At 44.1% G+C, this 26,956-nt stretch overlaps 1 protein-coding gene across 1 annotated transcript in view; it reads right to left on the bottom strand.

Annotated features, from left to right (window-relative positions):
* CUNH4orf45 (chromosome unknown C4orf45 homolog) overlaps nucleotides 1-26,956 on the bottom strand; it is a 129,321-nt gene that overhangs the window by 61,273 nt on the left and 41,092 nt on the right. The window contains exon 2 of the mRNA XM_052731307.1: nucleotides 1,151-1,383. Within this exon, the coding sequence (XP_052587267.1) occupies nucleotides 1,151-1,383 (233 nt within the window). The remainder of the gene's footprint in view (nucleotides 1-1,150; nucleotides 1,384-26,956) is intronic.

Below are 26,956 nucleotides of genomic sequence, written 5' to 3'. Positions count from 1 at the left end.
GTTTTCCGGCCTTTTTAAAAGAATAAAATATAAAGACATAATATGAAAAGGCAAAAAAAGAAGCTAAGACTGTTATGAGACACAGGTGGGTCTCTGTAAAGAATTACTGTTAAGATGGCAGGACCAGGAAAGTGAACAGAGAGCACCATGGCTTAACACCTCTGCCAAGGAAGCCCAGTCTCCATGCAACACACACACACACACACACACACACACACACACACACACACACACACCACTCATACACACACCACCCACACACACCACACAGAAATCACACATCCATACACATACACACATACACCACATACACACCACACACCCATACACACACCATACACATCACACACACATAGACACCACATACCCATCACACACCCATACATACATCACACACACATCACTCACCACATACCCATACATAGACACCACACACTCATACACACACAACACACACACACACACACACACACACACACACACACACACACACACACTTCAAAAAACAACTTGAGGAAATCTGGAACTTCAGCCGTTGTGTGATGTATATATATCATCAGTGTACAGAGGGTGCTAAAGCCTGTCTGTAAACACGTTGGCATTCCCAGACACTGCCTCTAAAATCACTTCCACTTCTTTCTGTTTTTGAGATGACTTTGTGGGCACCTGCCTTGGTCCACACCATCCAAAGGAAACGAGACAAGGGTTCTAGACTATAGAGCCCTGGTCACCAACACAGCATGCTCAACATGGTGACATTCAGGATCTGACTCCGTGGTTTTTTGCTTTGCAGATTTGCAGTTCTGCACCACCTTCTTCCCTGACACGGCCCACTCACAGCCGTGCGAGCGTGAAGACCATGTGCAAATGCCTCCACATACACATGACGCTGGCTACCTTCCCTCTCCCAGCACAGGGCTTCTCTCTGTTGGTTGTGCTTTCTTTTTACCTCTCCTCGTATCTATTAAAAGGGCTGAAAGGGTGTGTTGCAAACAAGTACATTTATTGCCAACAGTTATCTTCCTGCAAGACTTAGATGCTATCACTTCTCAGTGTGACTAAGGACATGCCATTGCCTACGATGCAGACTCACAATGAATTCAGATCAGAACCCAGGAGCCTAGGAAGGGTGTCAAACTAAGAGCAGTACCTTGATGTGAAAGCCACTCTCCAGTCTTGATCTGTTGATGAAACTGTACTCTGGTATCCCCCATCCAACTTCACCAACATACTCATGTTTATATTTTGCTGGTAGGCTTCGGTTTAGGGCAGATCTCCATAAATACTTGAGATCTCCAGTTTTCTCTAATGCTGGGCGCTTTTCTCCTATATAGGTGGTATGCTGGTGAACTTTAGCCAAGTGATCTTTTATGTAGTCTGGACCTTAAAGAGACAGGAAGGAATGCATGTTTAAAACCTTCACATTATTTTCTCTCTGTCTCTCCCTGTCTCTGTCTGTCTCTGTCTATCTCTCCCTCCTCTCTCTCTTCTCCTCCCTCCCTCCCTCCCCCCTTTCTCTCTCTCTCTCTCTCTCACATGTGTGTGTGTGGTGGGGGGGGTCTCAAGTATCTCAGCCCAGTTTACTGGCGATTGAACCCCTTCACATTCTTTTCTAAGATGCCTTTATTTCAATTGTGGAATCAATAATATGGCATTTCTCAATGTTCCTAGGTATGATTATAAGCCTTTTAAACAGCTTAATTCAATGTATCCTTATTAACCACTGTAGACTCTAACCACCCCCCACCCCCAGTTTAAGATGGGAAAGGGAGGCATATAAAGATTGGTTCTTTGTTCAGCGTCAAAGTAAACAAGCTTTCCACACTGACCAGGCGGCCTTCAAAGCTAGGTTCTCAATGGCCCCACTAAACTGTTTTGTTTGTGATTAATTCCAGATAGACACATTTCAATTCTAAAGTTCCTCCTACACGCCCCTGTATTGACAAGAGCTAGCCTGCAGACACCGGGTGTTTGCTTTGGATACATGATTTCTTTTTGTTTTGTTTTTGCTTTTTTAAGACAGGGTTTATCAGTGAAGCAGTCCTGGCTGCCCTGGAACTCTCTGTAGACCAGACTGACCTTGAACTCACAGAGATCTGCCTGCCTCTGCCTCCCGAGTACTGGGATTAAAGGCGTGGGCCACCGCCGCCCAGCTTAGATAAATGATTTCTTAAATGAAAGTGACAACTCTCCAAATGTGTTAGCAGCAGTTAGAAAACTGAGAAAATGACTGGATAGTACAGTTCCAACAGATGATGACGCAAGGCAGGGGTAGCTAACATTAGCATTTTAAATGTAAAACAATACAAACAAACGATGAAATGAAAGACACAAACAGACCATCCCAGATCTGGGCAAAGATCACTCAGGTCTGCACCTTGAGGTTTGATGGGCTTTGAGGTGGCACTCCCCAACATCTACCCCATCTATGACCTGCTAGAGTATGTGAAGGCACTGGCCCTGTGGAACCATGGTCACAGGATCTCCACGACTGGGCAACAGCAGGATATCCAAGAGAAGATTCCGTGAGGGTCCAGCATGGATGGTGTACCAGAAGCCAGAGGCCTTGAACCTGACCAACAACACATCACACCATGAACATGTGCAAGTAAAGCCGTGTGGACAAAAGGGAATACTGCATGACACACCGAAGCTCCCAGTGCTAAGATAAATGAAGAGGCGATGGAGAGGCGGGAAAGATGGAGGCGCAGAGCAGTTTTTTGTTTGTTTGGTTAGTTGGTTTTCTGTTTGTTTTTTGTTTATTTTTTATTTTTATCTTATTTTTATTATTTCTTTTTTAGTTTTCCTTTGGGGAAAACACTACAAGGGTGAAGGGCAGCTACAGAGAGACTAGGAAATGAATAGGATTGGGTTTGGGGTGCGTGAGGTGGAATTCCCAAAGAATCAATAAAAAAAAAAAAAGTTATGTTAAAAAAAAAAAAAGATTGACGGAGGGCTCTCTAACAGGTCCAAGCCTGGCAAACTCGCCCCCCACCTTCCCCCCACCCCTCCACAGATTTTTATCCTTTCCCATTCCTTTCCCTTGTTAAAGCCTTCAATTACCTTCCTAAAGCCAGCCCCCGAGGTCTGTTTCCTTTTTTGGCCACTGACTCATTACTTAGACTAAACACCACAGTCCAGCAATCAAGATTCATTATTTGGCTACACAGGCTAACCTGTCCAATCAGGACTTACCAACTCATCCTAGCACAGACATCCCCTTTTCTCCTTAAAAACCCACTTCTGCAGAGACACCTGCTGCTGCCTTCCTCTGATCCAGAGGTGGCGCCTCACCCGCTTCCACCCTCCTTTGCCCCTCTGGGGTATAGATCTCCTCTATGCCGAGCATTTGGTGTCTGGGTGTGTTCTGAGCCGACTCCAAGGGGGCCCCTCTACAGTTGGGGGTGCATTTGGGAGACGCAAAGAACTTAATTTGTTAGCGCGGCCACAGTTTACGGGCGGCACGGCAGCATCAGGCTCTGCCCATCAAGAGCTGGTATTTGGGGAGTCTGAGGAAGGCATGGCCTTGGGCCAGGTGCGCCTGTTCCCGGAGTCCAAATGTGGACCACCCCCCTACAGCTCACGTGTTTGAACACTTGGTCCTCAGGTAGCAGGGCTGTTTTGGAAGGCTCTGGAACTTCCAGGAGGTGGAGCCTCCCTGGAGGAAGTGGGTCAGGCAAGGCAGAGCCGTGAAGTTTCCTGGCCCCGCGGCACTTGCGGTCTGCTCTCTCTCTGCCCCTGGACCGCTGAAGACACACTGTAACCAGCTTTGGTAGCCAGGCCTTCCCTGCCAGCACCGTTGGTGTCGCTTCTTAGACTGGAGCCAGAAGAAACCCCTCCCCCTCCTCCCTTATTTATTTATTTTTTATTAAGAAATTTTTTAATCGTTTTACATTATCAACCACAGATCTCCCTCTGTTCCCTCCTCCCGCTCCCCAGTCTCCCCCCACCCCCCAGCCCACCTGTGTTGTTTTTATCAAATGTTTGGTCATGGCAATGAAAAATATAATAATTAACGGAAGGACTGGGGCTCTCAAGCTTCTCTCGAGGAGTTCCCATGCGGTTCAAGGAGGTTTGAGAACTCTTCAGATCTGCAGTTGGGCACGTGTTTTCAGAGTTTCTCTGTCACCGTCACTCACATGAGGCATTAATACTCACTCAGGAACAAAAACATCCCCAGTGAATACATTGTAGCCTCAATCTTATTTGCTTTGGGTTCTCACTGGCCAAACATAGACCCAACAGAGCCTAAGAAACCATTTTCTTCTTCCATATGACAGCGGCTCCTTCCTCTCTGTAACTGTCACAGGGAAGCGCTTACCATCGCTTCTGAAGAGGGTCAAATACTGAAGTACCGAGTCAGTCTTGGTGGGCTTCAGGTCAGTCTTTCTCAAATGTTTCATTAAATGCTGCTCCCATGACTGGACTATGACGGTGTGTTGCACCAGGTGAAGAACTTAGGAACAATGCCTGCAGGCATCATTTGCCTTGCAGATAGTCAACAAAAGCAGACTCGGCACTCTGGGTAGCTCAGTGGCAAGCAAAACAATGTAATTATGGAATCAGCGTTGATTTTCTTCTTTTTGTTTTTATTTTGTAGAGATCATGTGCATGTATCCCATAGTCGCTGAGAGGTTTAGGGAAATAATAAGCCTCCATGAGTTTCAGTTATGACTAATAAAGTGGGGTTTCACGTGTAGGTGGGCGGCAGAGCCCTTGCCTAGCATGCCCGAGACCCAGGGTTCATCTCCAGCACCATAAGAAAAAACAGTGTGGTTGTGAGGGGTTTGTTTTGCTTGGGATGGAACCCAGGGTCATAGATACTCTACCACAAAGCAACACCCAGTCAGGATTACAGTGTTGAGCTTAACTGCAGTAGTTAGAAATCCTGGTTTTGTCCAGAGCTGGCTGTGTGACCCAGGGAAGGTCACTCAGCTTGTGTATCTCAGGCTCCACATCTGCCGCGTTATCATCTTCCAGGAGAAGGAGAAGGAGTTTGACTTAACACAGAGTGTTCAGCTGAAAATCTGGTCCATGTGTGCCTAATCCTCTCTCTGATTTGTGGTCTTTTACTGTGAGGCTTTGTCTTACCTACTGCAGTTCTTAGTTTATCTGTATCTTGGGAACTGATGGAATTACTAATGAATGATTTTTTCTCTTATTGTGAACAAATTTCAAATCCTTCGGAACTCTTTGAGATTAAAGGTCATCAAACATTTTCTGTAAAGGCCAGAAAGGAGATTGTTTTGGTTTTGCTGGCCGTTAAAATCTGTTTCACCAATTCAATTTTGCCCTTGTAGGTCAAAAGCAGCCATGGGAAAATAGGTAAACAACAACTATTCACATGTTTCAATAAAACGTTCTAGGAGGGGCTGAGGAGAGGGCCTGGTTGGTTGAGCTCCTGTCTATCACGCATGCAGCCTGCGCTCCACACTCAGCAATGCAAAACCTGGGTGTGAGGGAAAATGCACATAACATCCCAGGTACCAGAGGTGGAGGCATCTGTGGCTACATAGGGAATTGGAGGTTAGCTTGGACTACATAAGAAAGGCCTTGTAACAACACACACATACACTTATTTATTGTAAGCGGAAGTTCTCGGTCCCACCTAGTCTGGACGAATCTCTCCCACCCGTGGTCTCGCAGCCGCTTATAACATAATTACACAGAGGCTTATATTCATTGCAAACTGTATGGCCTATGGCTCCCGCTTATGTTAGCTAGCTCTTTCAACTTAATTCAACCTATTCCTACTCATCTATGTCTTGCCATGTGTCTTCATGGCTTACTGGTATTTTCACGTCATCTTCCTTCTTTGGTGGCTGGATCGTGTCTCCCCTGACTCCACCTTTCTTCTCTCCTCTCTCTCTCCCCACCTGGCTGTAAGCCTTCTTGCCATAGGCCCAAACAGCTTTATTTATTAGCCCGTGGGAGCAACACATTCACAGCCCGCAGAAAGACATCCCACAGCACTCGATGGTGCTCTCAGCATTCGTAGTAGAATCTGGAGGTGAGCAGAGCTACACAATGTACCACTTGTTCATCCATCCGTGCCAAATGGATTGTAGAGAAGGTGGTTGGGACAGCAATGCAAGAAAATTGCTGAAGTGTGAGCAACCTGGCTGTCTCTGGATTCTTACTCGTGGCAGTATTTTAATAAGAAAAACCCTGCTTTGCCCATGATGCCCTTGCAGTGTGCCTAATGCACCTGCAGGGAGGCTTGGCATCTCACGATTTGCCCATTCCACCAACAAGCATGTGAAATAGGAACAACTGAGACCAGTTCCCGGTAACAAAGTCACAGAGCTAGTGATGGGACAGTCCCTGCTAGGACCTGGAAAGTCTAATCAGCATCCATTCACCCAACCCAAATTCCAGGAGGTCAACACAGACAGGAAGGGTTGGAAGAGGGACCAAAAGGAAATACACTGATTTTCTTTTATTCTTTTTCCTACCTTTATGTCTTTAACACATTTGAGTTCATTCTGAATTCAAACAGTAATGCTGTATTATGCACTGCATGATTATTTATTTTATTTGTATTTATGTGTGTGTGCCATCCATGTTCAGGTGCTCATGGAGTCCAGAAGAGGATGTTGGATCCCTTAGGGCTGGAGTTACAGGGGTGGGTGCTGGGAACCAAACGCAGGTCCTCAGAGAGAGTAGCAAACACTCTTAGTCACTAAGCTGGCCTTTTTCTTGTTTTCTTTAAAAAAAAAAGTCTTTACAAAGTGTCTAATTTCTCCCGTGACATTTATGAAATAGCCAAAGATAAATTAAGCAAAGGGATTGTTGCAGTGTTTCATTAAGGGTTGTCATGTTTCTGAGCTTTTTCTCAATGAACATATATTACAGATTACATCCTGAATTCTTCTGCATTATTTTGTAAACTCACTATTTTAGGAGGTTTATTGTTTTATGTTTTTTTATTTACATGAATCTTATTTATTTAAGATCTTTATTTTTGGAGATCAAAGTGTTTTTCTTTTTTAAAGTTTTATTTGTTTTTATTTTATGTGTATAAGTCTTAACTGCATGTATGTATGTGTATCACATTCATGCCAGATGTTCTGGGAGGCCAGAAGAAAGATGCCCTGGAACTGGAGTTACAGAGATGGTTGTGAATCATCATGTAGGTTTGGGGAACTGAACCCAGGTACTCTGTAAGAGCAGCAAGTGCTCTTAACTGCTGAGCCATCTCTCTAGTACCCACAAGAAACTTTTGATATAAAAAGCATACTCATTAAATGGTTTTGGTGAAATATTTTTTTCCTTCTGATTTCACCGACTTCCTAAGGAAATACTCAACATGACAATTGTCAAACTTTATCAGATTAAACAATTGTAGAAAGCATGTTGGCATGCAGAAATTTAAATAAATTAGTTCGGTGTCATTTATATCCTAGGCTAGATTAAAAAGCCATGGGATCTAAAATATTTAAGGCAACAAGATTGTAGTTGTATATAAATTTCATTTGCTATGAAATATTATTTTCCATTTCTCACAAACATTTAAAAGAAAGCACAGCCGTTCTTGACTTCTGGGTAAATTTTCAGACTAGAAGTTGGCTTCTGTGACTTGGTGGAGGAAGAGTGTCAAGTTAAATAGAAATAGGCACTGTTTCAAAGGAAGAGAGAGCCTTGGAAAGTCCCAAAAGGAGGTAATAAGACAGCTGGGAATTGCAGAGCAACAGAAGGAGGAGCACAGAAAAGAAGACAGGTAGCCAGAGGCGCCCAGCAGGGGAAGGAGGCAGAAGCTTATGCAAAAGGTAAGCTGGTGGCCCCTGTGAAATGAGGCTGGCCTTTCTATCCAGAGGACAAGATGCTGATTCTCCACCCCCTCAGCTCCAGTTACATATTGTGGTGGTGTGAATAGGCATGGCCCCCATAGACTCATGTGTTTGAATGCTTGGCCCATTGAGAATGCCTTTATTAGAAGGTGTGGTCTTGTTGGAACAGGTGCGGCCTTGTTAGAGGAAGTGTGAAACTGTGGAGGTGGACTTTGAGGTCTTATATGCTCAAGTTATGCCCAGTATGACGCACAATCTCCTTCCGCTGCCTGCGGATCAAGATGTAGAACTCTCAGCTCCTTCTCCAATACCATGGCTGCTTGCATGCCACCATGCTTCCCACCATGACAAGTATGGACTAAACCTCTGAACTATAAGCCAGCCCCCACCCCATTAAATGTTTTCCTTTGTAAGAGTTGCTGTGGCTATGATGTCTCTTTACAGCAATAGAAATGCTAACTAAGATATCAATCTTGCAGAGACAGCGACTTCCTCTGTTGAATGGTTCACCAGCAGAGAAGTTCCACAGGCTCAGATGGCTGTGGCCAGGTGCCATCTTTATAAGGAACCCAGACCATCATGAAGAGCAGGGGACAGTCACAACTCAGGGAGCCTGTGTTCAACCTACCACAGCTGCAGGACAGAAGCCAGTCCTGGGGGAGCTGTTATGCAGGATGGGGAAGACCCAAGCCTGCCAAGCTCTGAAGTGCGGGCAGCAGGAAGCTTGGCTCACATACTGACATGCATAGGTAGCCTTTCCTTTGATGGTCTGGAGTAGATGTCATCCACTGAGAATAGCGCTTCTGTGTGATAACCGTGAGCCAACCTCTGCAGTCTCCTGTCTGTATCACTGTCTGTACAGCCTGACAACTGCTGATCCACCAGTCATTTCCTGCAATAGAGTGCCTGATGCTTAGGCTCTGAAGATGTGAAGACAGATGCACATGTACAAACCCCACTATGCTGGTTCCTTCCCTCGTTTTCAATCCATTTGGGAGACATCCTCTTGCTGGAACATTCATTACCTCAGAGGCTTTAACTATGAGTCTCAGGAGGGTGGGAGAACCTGCCTAGCCCACAGAAATAACTGGTCAGCAGGGCTCCTGATGCACAAAGAAGGGAGATCATAAAGTGAAGATGGCTCTGACAGCCGCCTGACATTTGTTCAGTACAGGCTGGCTTCCAACTCTTGGGTTCATGTGACCGTCTAGCTTCAGCCTCTCAATTAACTGGCACCATAGGCAGGTTACCATGCCCAGCTGTATCTCTGCTCGTGCTTAATGGCCAGCACAGTGTTCTGAACTCCATCAAGACTGGACATAAACTCATATCACAAGAAGATAAGCCCTTCTTTAAGTGTATAATGAATAATCCAGTTTCAAGAACTGCCTTAAGTTTTCCTATTCTGGACTCGTGGTAAGGAACCGAAGGGTAAAGTCAAAAGAATGTTTCTGATTACATGCATTCATGTGTTCATATATTTATAATCATAGCTTTTGTGAGATATCATTCATACACTGCACATTATTCATCCTTTAAAAACACACAACCTTCTTCCTCTCTCACCCTTTTATCTGAGACAGGGTCTCATTATGTGGCTCTGGCTTACCTGAAACTCCTGTGTAGACTAGGCTGATATTGAACTCATAGAGAGCTGCCTGTCTCTGCCTCCCAAGTACTGGGATTAAAGGTGTGGGCCACCACAACCAGCTCACATAGCTTTAGATGTTGAAATTGTGTTCTGTAATGTGTGAAAATAAGTTATATGCAGTGAATCTTATTTTGTATGGTTGAATTAATAATACAAGCACCTGTCAGCCTATGTACACTTTTAGAATGCCACTTTGCCAAGTATCTCCTAGAATGGCAGTGGTGGTCCATACCTTCCAGAGAGGCTGCTTGCACCCACCTCAAACTTGGCTAATTAAGTAACTACCATAGACTGTTCGCTAGATGCTACAGGTTTATTTTGAAAGTATTATGACCTTTAAATATTCTACTTCATATTTTTAAAATATATAGCACATGATTTCCATAACTCTAGATTTGGGAATGAGCATGTAGAGTGAATTAGTTCTTTAAGGGTCCTCGATAACATTTGGAAACATTTTGGAGCTGTTACAAGTGAGTCAGGGATGCTGCTGTGGTCCAGTGGGTAGAGACTAGGAGTCTGCAAAATGTGCTACAGTACACAGGGCAGTCTTCCCCCAGCAGAGAGTCAGCTGGCCCCAAGTGGCAGCAGTCACAGCTGAGAACTCCTACCTGAAACTAATGCATGAGGCAACACAAGGTGCTATCCAAGGAAAAAGTTGTTAGTTAGAGATACTTCTGCTACAACTGATTGTGGATCGTAGTGCTTTTCCAAAGCAAGAAGATGGGGCCATACCATTAAACGCATCCAGAGAACTGGCTTTGGAGTCGGAAAGACAAGAATGCTATCCAACCAGTTCTAACAAGTCGGAGCTTAGACTGTTAAGTGTAAAATCAACACCTGTAGAAATGTAGCTCAGAGATAGAATCTTTACCTAATCTGTATCAGTCTTGTGCTTCAAACCTCAACACTGAAAAAAAAGTATCACACACACATTCATACACACACACACACACACACACACACACACACACACACACAAAACCGGAAATGTCCCAGAAGTGTTTTGAGAAATGTTAAATGTGGAGATGTTTCTAAGGTCTTAGAACAGTAGCTGCTATTCAAGGAAATCATAGTCAATAGTAACTACTAGAAATGGACGTATGTTTCTTTTTCTTTTTTCCAAATAAGCATTTTTTCTACACTCCTGGACTACCCACGTCCTGGACATTTTCCTGCTCTGAAACCTGCCCGTCCTTGAGCCCTGTCCACTCTCTCTCCTTGGGATGCTGAGTGCTTTCGCTCCCCCTCACAGTCCCACGCTGCAGCTCCATGTGAGGTCCACGAGAGGCTGTTCAGGATGCTTCTCTGTAATCGGCTCCTTTTCAGTTAACGATGGAGTCCTAGACACGACTTGAGATCCTTCTCCGTATCTAAGCTACACTTAGGGAGGCGGGCAGCGTCCCCTATTGTTCCCAGGACTGTTCTTCCAAAGTACGGGGGCCTCCCTGTGAGGATGGGCATGCTGTACTCTAATCCTGTTCTTTATGTGAGGAATGGCAGTTCAAATGACAAGATTCTCATCTGCAACCACAAGCCAGAAGGAAGTGGAGCCATTTTCTGCTTGTATTCTCTTAAGGAAAGAACTATTCTATACCCAGCTATACTGCTTTTTGATAAAGGAAAATAAAAGGTATTTTCAGATAAAAAGAAAAGCTAGCCGGGCGGTGGTGGCGCACGCCTTTAATCCCAGCACTCGGGAGGCAGAGCCAGGCGGATCTCTGTGAGTTTGAGGCCAGCCTGGGCTACCAAGTGAGTCCCAGGAAAGGCGCAAAGCTACACAGAGAAACCCTGTCTCGAAAAACCAAAAAAAAAAAAAAAAAAAAAAAAGAAAAGCTAGATGAAAGCGTTTTTCATGTAGCAGCCATCTTCCTAAAGACGGGTTATTTTAAGTCCTGAAACAGAAAGGAAATGTTCTGAGGAAAGTCTGTGCAACAAAGAAGACGTTTGGTTTTAAAGAAGAGGGGAAGGACGAGAGCTCACAGGAAATGCCTGTCCTTGTGTCAGATGGCCTCGGGAGGACAGGACCACAGTGAAACATACCCCAGGAATAAATGAAAAGGAATGCGGAGGAATGTGGAAATGAGAATCCTAATACGTTTTGTGATAATCAAATGACAATGTGGGCATAAATTGGAATTGCAGGCATGTATCCAACCAAAGCAAGGGGCAGAAGGTGGCAGTGGAATGTGAAATGAACCCTGATGGACACAGTGATGCATGCCAACAGTGACCAGCTTTTCAAAGCAGACAAGCAAATGCCAGGCAGAAATGTTTTGCTGTGCACTAGAGTTCTCTCAAACGATGAACCTTCTTGAGGATCCTGAGGCTAAGCAGCTAAAGGTCAAAGGGCTTCGGTGACCTCAGGTGCTCGTAGGAGAGCCAATGTGATGAGCAGGTACAGAATTGAGGTTGGAACTCTGAGTACAAAGCATCAGAGATGCCATGTGACACTTTGGCCTCTTTCAAGTAGCATTGAAAACACCTTACTATGTGCCTGGTCTAGGTCAATGTGAGCAAAATTTGGTATAGTATGACTGTTTTGCTGGCTTTCCACGAAAAGACCATGTTACATCCTACTGGACATGCTCTCTGCCCTTCAGAAAAGATAAAAGTGGCCTTGCTGTCAGGCTACACTCAGGACAGGGCCTCTCACCATCACAAGGACATTACTTACTATTGTTAATCCCAAAGATGGGAAGAGAAAGACCACCAACCCAAAGCATCATGGCCAAATTAATTCAAGCAAGCAATTCATGAAAGCAAGCTTCTTTAATTCATGTATATGGGCTGTCTCCCACTAAGGTGGAGTTTGAGAGGTCAGCATTGGGTGTGAGGAAGACAAGGTGTTTATAGCTCAGGGGTAGGGGGTTTCCAAATGGGGGATTCGGCAGGCAATAGGTAAGGCTACAGGAGCAGAATAAACAAGTTCGTCCTAATGACCTCCTGAGACAAAGACATGGCTGCAAGGTGGGCATAACAAGGTAGTCACAGGTCATCATCTAACCTTTTGAAACAAAGGTAGGGTGTAGATGTAACCAACGGTCTTATTAAATAAGAAACACAGAGCCGATTTAGAGAAGAAAGCCAAGAGGTCAGAGCTAAGAGCCTCACCCTTCCTGATTCAGGGATCCTCTTCAGCCAAGAGAGCTCTCCGAAAAAAAGGGGCCTCTTCCTGTGTGTATGACTTTATATACTCTAGCTGTTCTGCCTTCTCATTGGTTGTAAACCCAAACATGTGACTGCCTCGTCACTGCCTGAATGTACCGCCCTCCAGGTCCTTAAAGGCGTGTGCCACCGCTGCCACGCACTTGCTATGGCTCTAATAGCTCTGACCCCCAGACAACTTTATTTATTTATTTTTTATTTATTTATTTTTTTTTTTTTTTTGGTTTTTCGAGACAGGGTTTCTCTGTGTAGCTTTGTGCCTTTCCTGGGACTCACTTGGTAGCCCGGGCTGGCCTCGAACTCACAGAGATCCGCCTGGCTCTGCCTCCCGAGTGCTGGGATTAAAGGCGTGCGCCACCACCGCCCGGCGACAACTTTATTTATTAACATACAATTAAAATCACATTTCAGTACAAGTAAAATACCACCACAGTAGGGTTGCAAGATGGTTATAAATAACTTTTTGAAGCAAAGACATGATTGCCATTCCTGGAACAGGTTGTACAGAACCATTTGTAGTTAAAGTTACAGGAGAGACGTAGTCCAATCCTTGAGAAACAGAGGTTTAATCACAAATAGGAATGAATCTAGTTTGTCTTTGTTATAAGATGGCTTTTAAGCCTAAGATGGAGGCAGGCTGGTTCTTCATTACCAGCATGCTCTACTCGAGCCACACCTAGTCCTGTGTGTCTGTTCTCAATCAGCAAGGACATCCTTTCTAGAAAATTCCAGATAAATTCCTCTCTATTGTCTTCACCACAGATGAGTTATTCATCTCTTTCTGAAGACAAGCACAGGCAAGAACATGGGAATCTCGATGACAGGCCTGGTGTGAATCAGGATTAACCCTGAGGCCTGTGAGGTAAAGGCAGACACTCGACTAACAATGAGGTTATCTAATAGTGGGGGATGGAACTGCAAGGCACAGAGGGAAATACACTTGACGCACATGAACAGACTCTGCTGCCTCCTTTACCATCACCTTCAACAAATGCACAGTTAGATGACGTCAGTACCACGCCCCTCCGGTTCTTTGTTAGTATGTTATAATTAGGTTGCTGGTTGTACTCTTATGCTCCAGGACACAGCTTTATACTGAAAGAGTATGACGGAATCCTCCCTCTTCACAGAACTCAAAGGAGAGCAATTGCTAGTGTTCCTCGATGGGCACAGTGTGTGTGTCTCAAGCAGAGAGGCCTAGAGAGCAACCATTTCAGCCTTGCAGGCTAGATAGACCACTCCTATGCCACTAGAGGTCCAGAGCAGTCATGCACGACGAAGTGATCAGAACACCTACATGCTGATGCTGGAGTTGGAAGCCAGGGCTTTGCACATGACAGGCACAGGCTCTGCTCCTGAGCCACACCCCCAGCCCTGAATCAGAATCGTCTCTGTGGATCACAGATCTTCTTATGTGTATCTCCAAACATTATCCTTTTGTTTCTCAAATCACAAAGTGAGAGCATGCTTCGGCCGTTTTATTCATGTACAAAGCCTATTTGACTGTATTCCCCCTCATTACTTTCTTTTGACCCCAACTCATTCCACTTAACTCCTTCTTTTTCTCCACTAGCCCGTCTCCTTTCCTATCGTGTGTGTGTGTGTGTGTGTGTGTGTGTGTGTGTGTGTGTGTGTGTGTGTGTAAATGCGGGGTTATTTAACTGGAACACTGACCCTCACAACCACACCACTGGAAAAAAATGTTCTCCCTCCCTCAACAATCAACTGCCAGTCCCTCCTCAGGGACGGGTGGGGCCTCGTCCGTCCCTCTCCCATCCATGATGGAATGCTGAAGGGCCCAGTCTCGTGCAGGTCTGGTGAGGTAGTCATAGTTTCTGTGAGTCATGCATGCAATGTCAAAGTCATGTCTGGAAGACATCATTCCCCAGCATTCCCTTACATTGTTCCTGTCACCTCTCCCTCTGTTCCCCGAGCCTTAGAGAGGGTGATATACGTGTCTCATGTAGGGCTAAGCACTCAACCATCACTTGTTTGCAGTATTTTTCCATTGCAAACAGAAACTTCTCTGACCGTGGCGGGGGTCTGCAGGAGCAGCAGTCGCTGCCAAGGGTGGGGCCATGGTCTCTCAGAATAATGTTAAAATGTGTGTATCAGTACCTATCAATTATACATCATTGTGCTGGATTACGTTGTGTCAACTTGACAGGAGCTAATCATTTGAGAGGAGGGAACCTCAATAAGAAAACATTCCCATTAGATCAGGCTGTAGGCAAGCCCATGGGACATTTCCTTAATTAGCGATTGATGCGGAGGGCCCTGCCCATTGTGGGTGGGGCCATCCCCTGGGCGGGTGGTTCTGGGTGCTATAGGAGAGCAGACTAAGCAAGCCATGGGAAGGAAGACAGTAAGCAGCACTCCTCCGTGGCCTCTGCATCCGCTCTCGCCTCCAGGTTTCTAATCTGTTTGAGTTCCTGTCCTGACTTCCTTAAATGGTGAACAATGATATGGAAATGCGAGCCAAACAAGCCCTTTCCTTCCCAAGTTGCTTTTGTCATGATGCTTCATCACAGCAGTAGTCACCCAAACGAAGACAATCATAAAGGGTTCCATTATGTCATTTTTATATACACATAATGAATTTGGACCATATTCATTCTCCCCATCCCTCATTGCTCTCACATCCCTGCTAATCTCTTTCCTCTTCTGAGCTAGCTCCCTTTCACTTTTATGGCTTTTTTTCTTCTTTTTTTGTGACCCAGTGAGTTCTACTAGGTCGCTCACCCTAGTATATGGGAGGGTTTCTTTAGGGAGCAGGGCCACCTTACCAGAGGACACACCACTGAAGAAAATGCCTCTCTTTCCCTATCAACCATCAGTTGCATATACATCTTCAGGGAGGGATGGAGCCTCATGCATTCCTGTCTCCATGGCAGGATATTGATGGACCCAATCTTATTCAGGTCCTATGCAGGTAATCACAGCTGCTGTGAGCTCAAGAGTGAAGTGGTCATCTCATGCCTGGACGCTAGGTCCCACACCACTACCCATCTTCCTCTGGCTCTTACATTCTTCCTGTCCTTTCTCCTACAATATCCCCTGAGCTCAAAGATCATCTTTAGCTACACAAAAAAAGACAGTGAGCTAGATTTGGTCCACATAAAGCCATCATTTCCTCACCCCTGAGCTAAAGGAATCATCCTGTTTACTTTTGTTTCCTGCCTCCTCTAGGCATATATTAGTTAGCAAGATTTTTAAATGAGTCAATGCCATCAGTGAAAAAACAGGTATTTCATTTCAATGCAGAGCTTTGCAGTCTGACGAAGGAGTCCATTTTTACAAATCTGTATTTTTAAATCATTTTTGCTGTTTGTTGTTATGAAGATTAAACCTCAGACATACACTAAGAACTCATTCTGCCATGGAGCCTCACATCTAGCTGAAGGCTACACTTTTCACTATTCTCAATAATGAGAATAAGGAGTCTGACTGTAGAACTTTATATCTTTATCTTGCTTTCTAGTCAGGATCCATCTCATTTGACTTTGCGGGGCTTTTTATTTGTTTATTTGTTTTGTTTTGTTTCAGATTTACTATCTTTTCAATTGCTTGTTTGTTTGTATTGGATATTTTTGAGACCAGGTCTCTGTGCATAGCCCTGACTGTCCTGGAACTTGCTGTGTAGATCAGGCTGGCCTTGAACTCACAGAGACCCATCTGTCTCTGCCTCCTGAGTTAAAGACATGTGCCACAGTGCCCAGCAGATTTATTTTATTTTTTATTTATAAGTATATGTGTCTGTGTATGGGTATGTGCATGTGAGTGCTGGTGCCCTTGGAGGCCAGAAGAGGGCATCAGATCCCCTGGAGCTGGAGTTACAGGAGGTTATGAGGCAGCTAATACAGGAGCTAGGACCTAAGTTAGGCTCCTCTGCAAGACAAGTGCCTGTTCTTAACTGCTGAGCCATCTCTCCAGCCTTCATTTGACTCTGTGATAATTGGTTTCAATTTTCTTATTAGAGTTGTGAATATGAGAAAACACAATTTGAAATAAATTTGCCAGTGGAAAAAAAATGAAAAATAAAAGGGAATATGTGACAAACTGCCCATTGGAAATAATCCCATCAGGTAAGAACTGGAAGCCATGGAGACAGTGGGTGTGTGATGCTCCTTCATGCTCAGAGGAAGACCTACAATTACCACCCAGTCAAAGAGAAGACAGCTCAGGCTGTGCGTATGCAAAGGGCCTTCCAGGCTCTGCACTCCGTGCTACTGGAGCAGTGAGAGTATTGTTGACTTAATGTAAGCGTGGCTTCAATAAGAAAAAAGAAAAAAGAAATCTACCACTGTAAATGTAGACTTTGACCTAAAGAGGATCACTGGCAAGTTAAAAGTATAATTTATTAAAATGGCACTCATTAGCCTGGAAAAAAAATATGGCAATTCTGTCCTTGAGTCCCAGGATAAACAATGCCCGTGGAGAGAAAGGCTTGTCAGTTTCTAAATGGCCGTGAGTGACTTCAATCAGAGAGGGTAATTTAGACAGTAAGTGGCATTTCTCAGTCTTTTGAATGATGGAATAAACAACGTCAATGGCCAAAAGTACCCTGTAAGAAAAACAGGCAGACCTGCTCTTTGCATTACCGAGAAGCAGCTAAAGGCTGACTTCACAGAGCTGATCTTTCTATTGTCCCTTTGTGGCACCTTCTCCTTCTGTACATGCAGAGATGGAGCCCGGCTGAGCTTCCACGGCAGGAGGAAGGCTGAGGTGGGGTGGCCCTATGTGCCCCAAGGTGGATTCCACTATGTTACAGCATTTCGACCAAGAGCTTTGAGGGCTCCTGATAGAGTCTAATAGAGAATGCTAGTCTTCCATGAGGTACTTTGAAAGTAGTTTCTTCTGCTCTGTACTTTCATTTTCTTCCTTTTAACACTCTCTGATGCAGAAAAGGAGTTTTAAATTTTACCAAGTCCAGTGTATGAATATTTGTTTAGTGAATTATATTAGATGCTACATCTTAAAACCTTTGCCTAACCCTAGGTTACAAAGATTCCCTCCTAGAAATTTCATAATTTTAGAGTTTAATGTTTGTTGTTGTTTTTGAGTTTTTGAGGCAGCTATGTAGCCTAGGCTGGCCTCCAATTTATGGCTCTCTTGTCTTGACTTCCAGAGTGCTGGAACTGCAGGCGTATGTTACCACACCCGGCCTTGGTTGTAGGTTTTATGTGTAGGTCAATACACAAGTCAGTTCTTTTGCATGTGACACACTCCAAGTAATTTTTTTAACATATAGTGAAAGACACAGATTTGGGTTCATTTTTTAATTTGTATGTAGGTTTAGCATCATTTGTAAAAGACTCTACTTTCTGCACAGAACATTGTACATTTGAGTCAGCAATACATATTGACTCGCACATGCGCATGTGCATGCACACACAGGCATACACACACACACACACACACACACACACACACACACACACACACACACACACACACACTCTGCTTGCTGGATCCCTGTATCTGAACTAGCAATGTACATTTGCTTCAGCGATACATATTAGCTCTCTCTTTCTCTCTCTCTGCTTGCTGGATCCCTATATCTGAACTAGAAATGTACATTTCCTTCAGTGATATATATTAGCGCTTACACACACACACACACACACACACACACACACACACCACACACACACTGGCTGGATCCCTGAATAGTGTGTTTCTGACTGTGGACTGTATCACTCCCCTAATGGCCACCTGCATTACGGTAACTTCTCTGTCCTCTGTTCTCCATCATTCTCATCTGTCCCATCTACACATTTTCTCTTTCCCACTTTGTCAATTTCCACTCTTCCTTTAAAATTCCACCTTCTTCAGAATCCCATATTTATGGTCACTGCAGGGAACCATGGCCTTTGATGGCTCTTCAATTTTCCTCTCGTCTCTGCCGGCGAAGGGAACTGTGAGGCATTTTATTTCTGCCTGCATTTATATCACCCTCAATGTGTAATTCACGCTCTGCCCTTTTCCCCAGTGTTTCTCAGCAAACCATTTCCCTTTTCATTTGTTTTGCTCCATTGACGGCATCATGATGGGGAGGAAAGTGGGCCACACCTCATCTGAACTCTGCTTCACAATAGGCTCACAACCTGCTTCAAGATGCAGTCGCTGGGGCTTGGTCTCTGCATCCGAAAACCAAAACTATACTAACAACTTCCCATGTTTGCTGTCAACATTAGGCAAGGTATCATTGCTAGTCTGTGCACTTTGTCTACTCTTATCCCCGACATATGGTAGGTGCCTAATGCACTGATGTCCTGTTACGCATCTTCCAGTCATTCTAATAAAATGCAGCTATTAGAAATGCTAGCCACCCAGCCTAAGTGGCCAGAGCTATAGTCTAATCCACCATTCCCTATGGTGGTATTTTATTTGTACTGAAATGTGATCTTAATTGTATGTTAATAAATAAAGTTGCCCGGGGGTCAGAGCTATTACAGCCATAGCAAGTGCGTGGCGGTGGTGGCGCATGCCTTTAATCCCAGCACTTGGTAGACAGAGCTAGGTAGATCTCTGTGTGTAAAAAGATACAGCCAGCATTGGAGACACACGCCTTTAATCTCAATCCCAACCATAGAAGACATGGAAGTCTTTACAGACAGGCAGTGACGAGGCATGGGTTTACAACCAATGAGAAGGCAGAACAGAAAGGCTATAAAGACAAACACACAGGAAGTAGCCCCTTTTCGGAGAGCTCTCTTGGCTGAAGCAGGAAGGGTAAGGCTCTTAGTTCTGACCTCTTGGCTTTCTTCTCTGAATCGGCTCTGTGTTTCTTATTTAATAAGACGGTTGGTTACATCTACAATTCCCCAGAACCTGCTAGCCAAAAACTAACAACATTTTTAAGACTGCTGATAGTGCAGAAATATTTTAACTTAGAATAAAATAGATGTTGGGTACCAAAAGGGGATTCAGAGATGATCTGAATCTACTCTAGATTTGTTTTGCTTTTAATTCATTAAATACTAAAATAACCAAGAATCCCAAGATCCCTAGCCCAGCAGACATTATCACATTTCAGACCATTGAAATTCTAGCCTCTGTCTTCTAGCTGCTGTTTTGTAGCTATATCACAACTTTTAAAGAAAGATTTATTTGTTATGTATACAATGTTCCGCCTGCATGTAATGCCTGCACTCCAGAAGAGGGCACCAGATCTCATTACAGGTGGTTGTGAGCCACCATGTGGTTCTGGGACTTGAACTCAGGACCTCTGGAAAAGCAGCCAGTGTGCCTAACCTCTGAGCCATCTCTCCAGCCCCCTGTATCACAACTTTAATAATTTCTTTTGTTTTGTTTTTGCAGTCCTTGGGATAGAACCCAGGGCTTTCCACATGCTATGGCCTGAACTATATAGACCCCAGCCCAAATTCATTCTTATCTATGCACAGCAAACTTTTACGATGGACTCAGGAGAGTGAGGTAGGAAGACCAAGCTCTAAGTCTGACAAAGGTTCAGAGTGCATTCAAGACCAGCCTAGGAAATTCAGTGAGACTGTCTCAAGATAAAATGGGGAAAGAGGGCTGGCGATATATTTCAATGGTCGAGTTCTTGCCTAGCATGCACAAAGGCCTAAATTTATACCCAGTCCAGCAAAAAGAAAAACCTAAAAAGCATCTAGGCACTCTATCATAGCTAATTGAAGCTACTAGGTCAAGAATGTTTAATTAAGGCTGCTAGAAACTTACTTAAAAACCCATCAACTGGGTTGTTTGGATCTTTGGATGCTCCAAGCTAGCATTAGCCTAAGCCTTATTTAACAAATGTTTAGCTGCACTTGCCAATGAAGGAGCGACTAGCCAGGTGTGACTCCCTATGTATGAGAGAGAAGCTGTAAGCAAAAGGGTGCCCCATTTTAAAGAGTCCCAAAGAAAGACTATAAAGTGTCTATTACTAGAGTCACAATTAATGGAATGATAACATTTTGGAAATACTGGATTAAATACATTATTATAGTTGTTTTTGTTGTTGTTGTTGTTGTTGTTTTATGTAGGTCATGGAGCTAGAGAGGTGGTTTGGTGGTTAAGGCACTGGCTGTTTGATTCCCAGAACACTGGGATTTGATTCCCAGCATCCACATGGCGGCTCACGACCATTTTTGACTCCAGCCCTAGGGGGTCCAATTGCTTCTTCTGGCCTTCATGGGGACCAGACATGCACGTGGTACACAATCATACATGAAGTCACACATACACACATACACATGAAAATACATAAATAACTTTAAAATGTGGTTCATTATTTTTTTATTGTCTCTGTGTGGTTCTCACTGTATTTCTACTGAACAGTGCTAGTCTACAGTCTAGAAATGTGTGAAATACTGTGATGCATAAAGCTGGTGGATAATTATACCCGGGGCTCGTTAGGACTTAGCAAACACGTTGTAATGTCATTAGTGAGAGGGTGCACATGTGGCTGCCTGAGCAACCAGACAGGGCGGTACAGAAGGTTCATTCACAAGACGCAACGAATGTGAGCCCCCACATTTCTGCAGAGGAACCGCCAGTGGCTTAAGCTGTGGACACATGTGCCACACCCTGCCAACGCGACCTTGCACTCAGCTGTTACTCTTCCCTGAAGCCTGCCCCCCAGGGTTCTGCCACTAATGGCTCACAGTCGGATCCCTTTTAAAGTGAGATTACACTCCCTCCAGGATACGTTGCTCGTGCTGACTTCTTGAGAGTTTTTAGTTTTTCACTCAACCTAATACCCATTTTTATTACTGTCTTGGCTTTGAATGGTGAGTTACGGACAATGCCATGAGGTGATTAGTAGAACCATAAGGGTTTTTTCTAGTCATGATCAAATTTGAGTGTACAAAAAAAAACCACTCAAAGACGGAAACTTTTTCCATTATGAAAAACGTAACGGTGGGCCTTCAAAAAATTAAAATAAAACTAACCATGTAGAAAACAGAATACCCAGATGTACCACTCCTAGGAATGAACACACCTGAAGGATTTTAAGTCCGCATACCACAGTGTTTGCCGGAGCTCCATCCACAAGAGCTAAGTTATGGAATCAGCCTAGGCACACACTAACAAAAACGGACAAAGAAAAACAGGGGGCATATCCACAGTGGAGTTTTCTTCAGCTGTACATAAGAACGAAATGATGTTATTTGCAGGAAGATGGATGGAGGTCATCATGCTAATTGAAGTAAGCAAGACTCAAAGACAAATGTCACATTTTCTTTCATACACAGAATCTAGATTCAAATATGTGTGTGTGTGTGTGTGTGTGTGTGTGTGTGTGTGTGTGTGTGTGTGTGTGTGTATGCAGAGGGGGATTTTTTTATTTGAGGGAGAGGAAGTCAGGGGTGTGATGGAAATGGAGGGGGTAAACATGAGCAAAGTACACTGATGTATGTATGTGAAATATTGCAGTGGAGTCCATCATCCAATTAAGAAAAAAGGGAAGTTTTAATCCTAGAGCCATCATACTGACAATATGATAACAGATAAGTGAAGAATGTGTCAAACACAGAGAGTCAACCTCATGAAAGTATAGAAACTGGGGGTCAGAGAGACAAGCCCTGGCCGGGTCCACCTACCCTGAGAGAGCAGGTGGAGGGTTGTAGCTCTGGACACAAGTGTTAGCCCTGGCCAGCTCAGCATGGTTTACCACAGCTAACCTAGTGTCCAGTGTTTCCCCAAATACCAGTGTTGACCTAGTCCCATTCCGGGAAGGTGCTGACGCCAGCAGGGTGTCCCCCTAACTTTCACTTAAAATATATTTAAGAATATAGTGACTGTGTAACAGTAGTACAGGTGTTATCAGTACATGTACTTAAGAACGTCTATTGAGGGCGGTGGTGGCGCACACCTTTAATCCCAGCACTCGGGAGGCAGAGGCAGGCGGATCTCTGTGAGTTCAAGGCCAGCCTGGTCTCCAAAGCGAGTTCCAGGAAAGGAGCAAAGCTACACAGAGAAACCCTGTCTCAAAAAACAAAAAAAAAACAAAAAAAAAGAACGTCTATTGATGTGTTAGGACTTGTGTGAGGTCATCCAGCACATGACCACCTGATGTTCTAATCTCACATTGGTACTAAAGGTCAGGTAACTGCTACTGTGACTCAGTATTTTTATCTATAAAATGGAGATAAAAAGGTCTATCTCACAGAATTTTATAGGCTCTAAATGAACTAACTCATGGAAAGAGTTAAGAATAGTGCCTATGAGAAAGCAGCCAATATTGTTACACAGTGAGGAAGGTGAAGGTGAACTGGGACATACATTAAGGGCTCACTGATCTATGCTCATTTTCATGTACAATTTTAATGCACATTTATAAAACGTTGGCTATTTTTTAGTTCAGGCACTTAGTCTATGAAATCATAGTTTATTATCTCCTTCAATCCAAGACTATACTTCATTTCCCAAATTCCACTCTTTTCAAGCCTTTCAACACATTGTAACTGAAGAAGTATTGCTATGGTTATGTGGTCAGGGCTCAAGATGCATCCGTTAAAGCATGAATGAAGTGAATTAGAGAACCTTTGTGTTAGACATCAGGTCATCTCGAATGTTCTTTCTGTTCTGAGTTTACAGCAGTGGTTTATTGGTAAATGTTTAAAACCAGCTATTGAGGGGAAAAATCTGTGTCTTCAACATTTAACCCTTAGAGAAGTAAAGGGACTGGAGGGGGGCTGGTGAGAAGAGGGACAAGAGGGGGTGATGGGTGAATATGACCAAAGTACATTATAAACGTTTATAAAATATCCTAATGAAACTTACTAGTTTTTTCAACTAATTTATGGAGATAAAAACAGGAAATAAAATATAGTATACTACATCTGCTGGAGCCTTTGCAGCAGTTAAAGACTCCATGGGCCCGGATGGGAAAGAGCCCCAAGGCATGTTATTAGGTGGAAAAGCACACTATCACCACTTTTTCCCCCTTAAACAGGATTTTACTATGGAGCCCCAGCTGGCATAGAACTCACTATGTAGGCCAGGCTTGCCTTGAACTCGGAGATCTGCTTGTCTGTGCCTCTTGAGTACTGGGATTAAAGGAGTATGCCACCATGCCTGGATCAAGATGCCACTTTTAGAAAAACGAAAACCAAACCAAAACATCTACATGAAGCACCCTAAAATTAGATATTAAAAAAAACAACAACAACCCTGACTCTACTCAATTTCAAACCATCCATGTGATGTTACCGCATAGCAAGTCAGAAGGGGACACTGGATAACTGGCTCCCTAAACCAGGAATACGCCGCCTCACACACTGCTCATGTCCATACTCCGCAGTGCCCTGGTTATAACATGTCTTAGGCAGCACCGTGTTGACCTGTTCCCTTCACTAATGGGTCTCAAACTGTGGTCTCCCAACCCAAAGCATAAGCATCATCTGAGAACTTATTAAAAGGGCATGAGGCTCCACCTCATGTTTCTTAGACACTTTGAGACTCACTGTGCCCTCAAAGAAGCACTGACGTTGTTTGAGAATCCCTGCCGGCCACCATTGCAGTTACTTCTGAAGGGAAGGAAGTCCCAAGGAGCTTTTTACTGCGTTAGTTAGCTCACCAACACTAGTGTTGCTTTTCTGATTCAGATTTCTAACTACAGGTTCTAAAATTGTGGCTCCTGCATTCCCAGAGCCGAAGAGATGCCTGTGCTTCTTTGTTCACCTTAGTGCATGCACAATAGCCGGGAAGTGAAAGCAGAGTGAGTGCCCATCATCTGATGAATACAGGAAATGAGGTACTGTTCAGACACACAGAGATGGACTCTGGTCATGAGCACCATTGCAGATGGAACTGGAGTTGGTAGGCTCCATGAAATAAGCCAGACACAGGACAAGCTACCATGACGTCGCTCACATGTAGAATCCAAAACATTTGATCTCGTGGCAGTTGAAAGTGGAATGGTGGTTACCACAGGCTGGAGAAAGTAGTTGGGTAGGGCCATGGGGAGAGGTTAATCCACCAGGACAAGTTGTAGTTAGCAGCGAGAGGGTAGCTACCTATATTAATGCACTGCACATTTCAAAAAGCTGAAAGAGAGATTTCTTAATGTCTTACTACAAAGAAACAGTCAATAGGGAAACCGTGTTTAACCTGATTTAAACACTATACAGTGTATATATGTGTTGAGACATCATGTTTTACATTATCATGTAGAGTTCTGTGTTTCTATGTCTCTGCTAAAAATAAATTTAATTGGCTGGGCAGTGGTGGTGCATTCCTTTAATCTCAGCACTCAAGAGGCAGTCAGGTGGATCTCTGTGAGTTCGAGGCCAGCCTGGTCTACAGAGCGAGTTCCAGGACAGGCACCAAAGCTACACAGAGAAACCCTGCCTCAAACAAACAAACAAGCAATAACAAAAACCACACACAAAAAAAAAAAAAATGAAAGAAAGAAAGAAAAAAGGAAAGAAAGAAAGGGATACCAAGCCACTGCTCTTAGGAGCAGGAAAGTGAATATTCCTTCTAGTGTTCCAGGCTTTATTTGCTGTAAGAAGCTCTGAGAAGGGGGAGCCAGGAGCTACTAATTATGACTTCTTTTACTTCTGGAGAAAGCACCATGGGTACAATTCCTCTATTAAAGTAGACGGATGCCTGCTGCTTTGGTGACCTTGTGAATCTTCTCTGTTGTTTCTTTGTTTGTTGGTTTGTGAATTACATGAATGTAGCCTTAAATTCAATTATACCATACGGCTATTGGCAGAGAAGTATACATTTTCCAGCATGCTGTGAGAGCATTTTGGTGAAGCTCGGAGATGTCCGAAGGCACAGCCTTCTATTCTGGTAGGGGTCTTGCTCTAGCACATATTCATCCAACTGTGAAGATATTTTCAATAGCAGAAGCATTTTCTGTTTGGGGAACATTCATTTTTTTTCTTCAATGCATTGAGCTAAGAAAGATCTGCTTTCCTACAACAGCCACAATTTGGCCTGAATTCTAATGAGAACTTAGGCTCCTCCTCCCCAATTCTGCCCTCTTTTCCCCTTTCTCTGATTCTGCTCTCTCTCTGTCTCTATCTCTTCTTTCCTTTCCCTCCCTCTCTCCCTCCATCCCTTCCTCTCTTCCTCCATCCCCTCCTCTCCCCTCCCCCTCTCTCTGTCTCTCTCTCTCTCTTCCTCTCCTCTCTCTCCTCCTCTGTCTCTCTCTCTCTTCTCTCTCCCCCATCCCTGTGACCTTTTAGATTTTGGGAAGGCTCACAGGAGGCTTTTCTACAAATCGAACTTCCCCCTCCTTTTAGATGTTCTTTATTTAATATATATGAGTCTCAGGCTTGGTACCATGTTGTCACTTATTCATTTAATGATGAGGTCCAGCTACATAGTCCAGGCCACCTTTGAACTGTTCTTCTTCTGCCTAGGCCTCCCAAGCGCTAGGGCTACAGATGCGCTCCGCCACACCTGGCCCACTCTGTGTCTTCCTGATGCTCTTCGATTGATTAATGTCTTACTTAAAGTATAATCATTCAGGGCCAGGGAGATAGCACAGGGTACAATGTTGTCCTTCCCCAGAATCCACACAGTAGAGGGGAAAGTGTGACTCCCTCAAGTTGTCCTCTGACCTACACACACACACACACACACACACACACACACACACACACACACACACACACTCACACACACACACATACACACCTCACATTAAATAAATTGGGGTCCAATCCAGACAGTCTCTTGACAAGCCCAGACTGCTGTGATTTTCAGCTTTGTCACAAGCACACTGCCCTCTTCACATTTGAGTTTATAGTCCCCTGTTGTCACTAACCGATTGCGTGGTCCTTACCTACCTTCCACTTGGATCGATAATTAGCTCTATGTGTAAAGTCCATATTTATTCCTATTGCATTATTACCTTGTTTGCTTGGATCCTAACACCCAAAATAATAGCATTCTTTTGCAATTTGTCATCTAGCTTCACACTTTTTCTCCCTCCTGGGTGTGTGCCTTCCGTCGTCCTAACAGCAGGTCCTGCCCCTCTGCATAAAATCACTGAAAACGCAATTGAACAAGACAAAGCCAACTGCTTCCCTTCTCTTCTAATCAATTATTGAACAGCAAAGCTTGGAAGCAGAACAGAACGTCCAGGTGGAGCACCAGTTAAACATTGACTTCCACTTGACATTGCTCCAATGTCACTCTCTGCGGATTCAACTGGAAAGGGAGGGCAACGCAGCAACTGGAGATAATTCTAGGAATTGCTTAGAATGCCTAATGGGAACCAAGTACTGGAACTATGGATTCCCATGCGTTGATGCATTCAGAGCTAGGAATTTACAAACAGTTCAATGTAGAGCCTTTAGTGTTCGTTTGGACTCATTGAATTTGCAGTTACACTGTACTAAAAACCAGAGTTAGA

This window comes from Peromyscus californicus, unplaced genomic scaffold (genome assembly GCF_007827085.1).
Source record: "Peromyscus californicus insignis strain IS unplaced genomic scaffold, ASM782708v3 Scaffold_9__1_contigs__length_137607984, whole genome shotgun sequence".
Taxonomy (NCBI): domain Eukaryota; kingdom Metazoa; phylum Chordata; class Mammalia; order Rodentia; family Cricetidae; genus Peromyscus; species Peromyscus californicus.
Note: the sequence above shows the minus strand (reverse complement) of the source record. Positions and strands in the feature narration are given on the sequence as shown.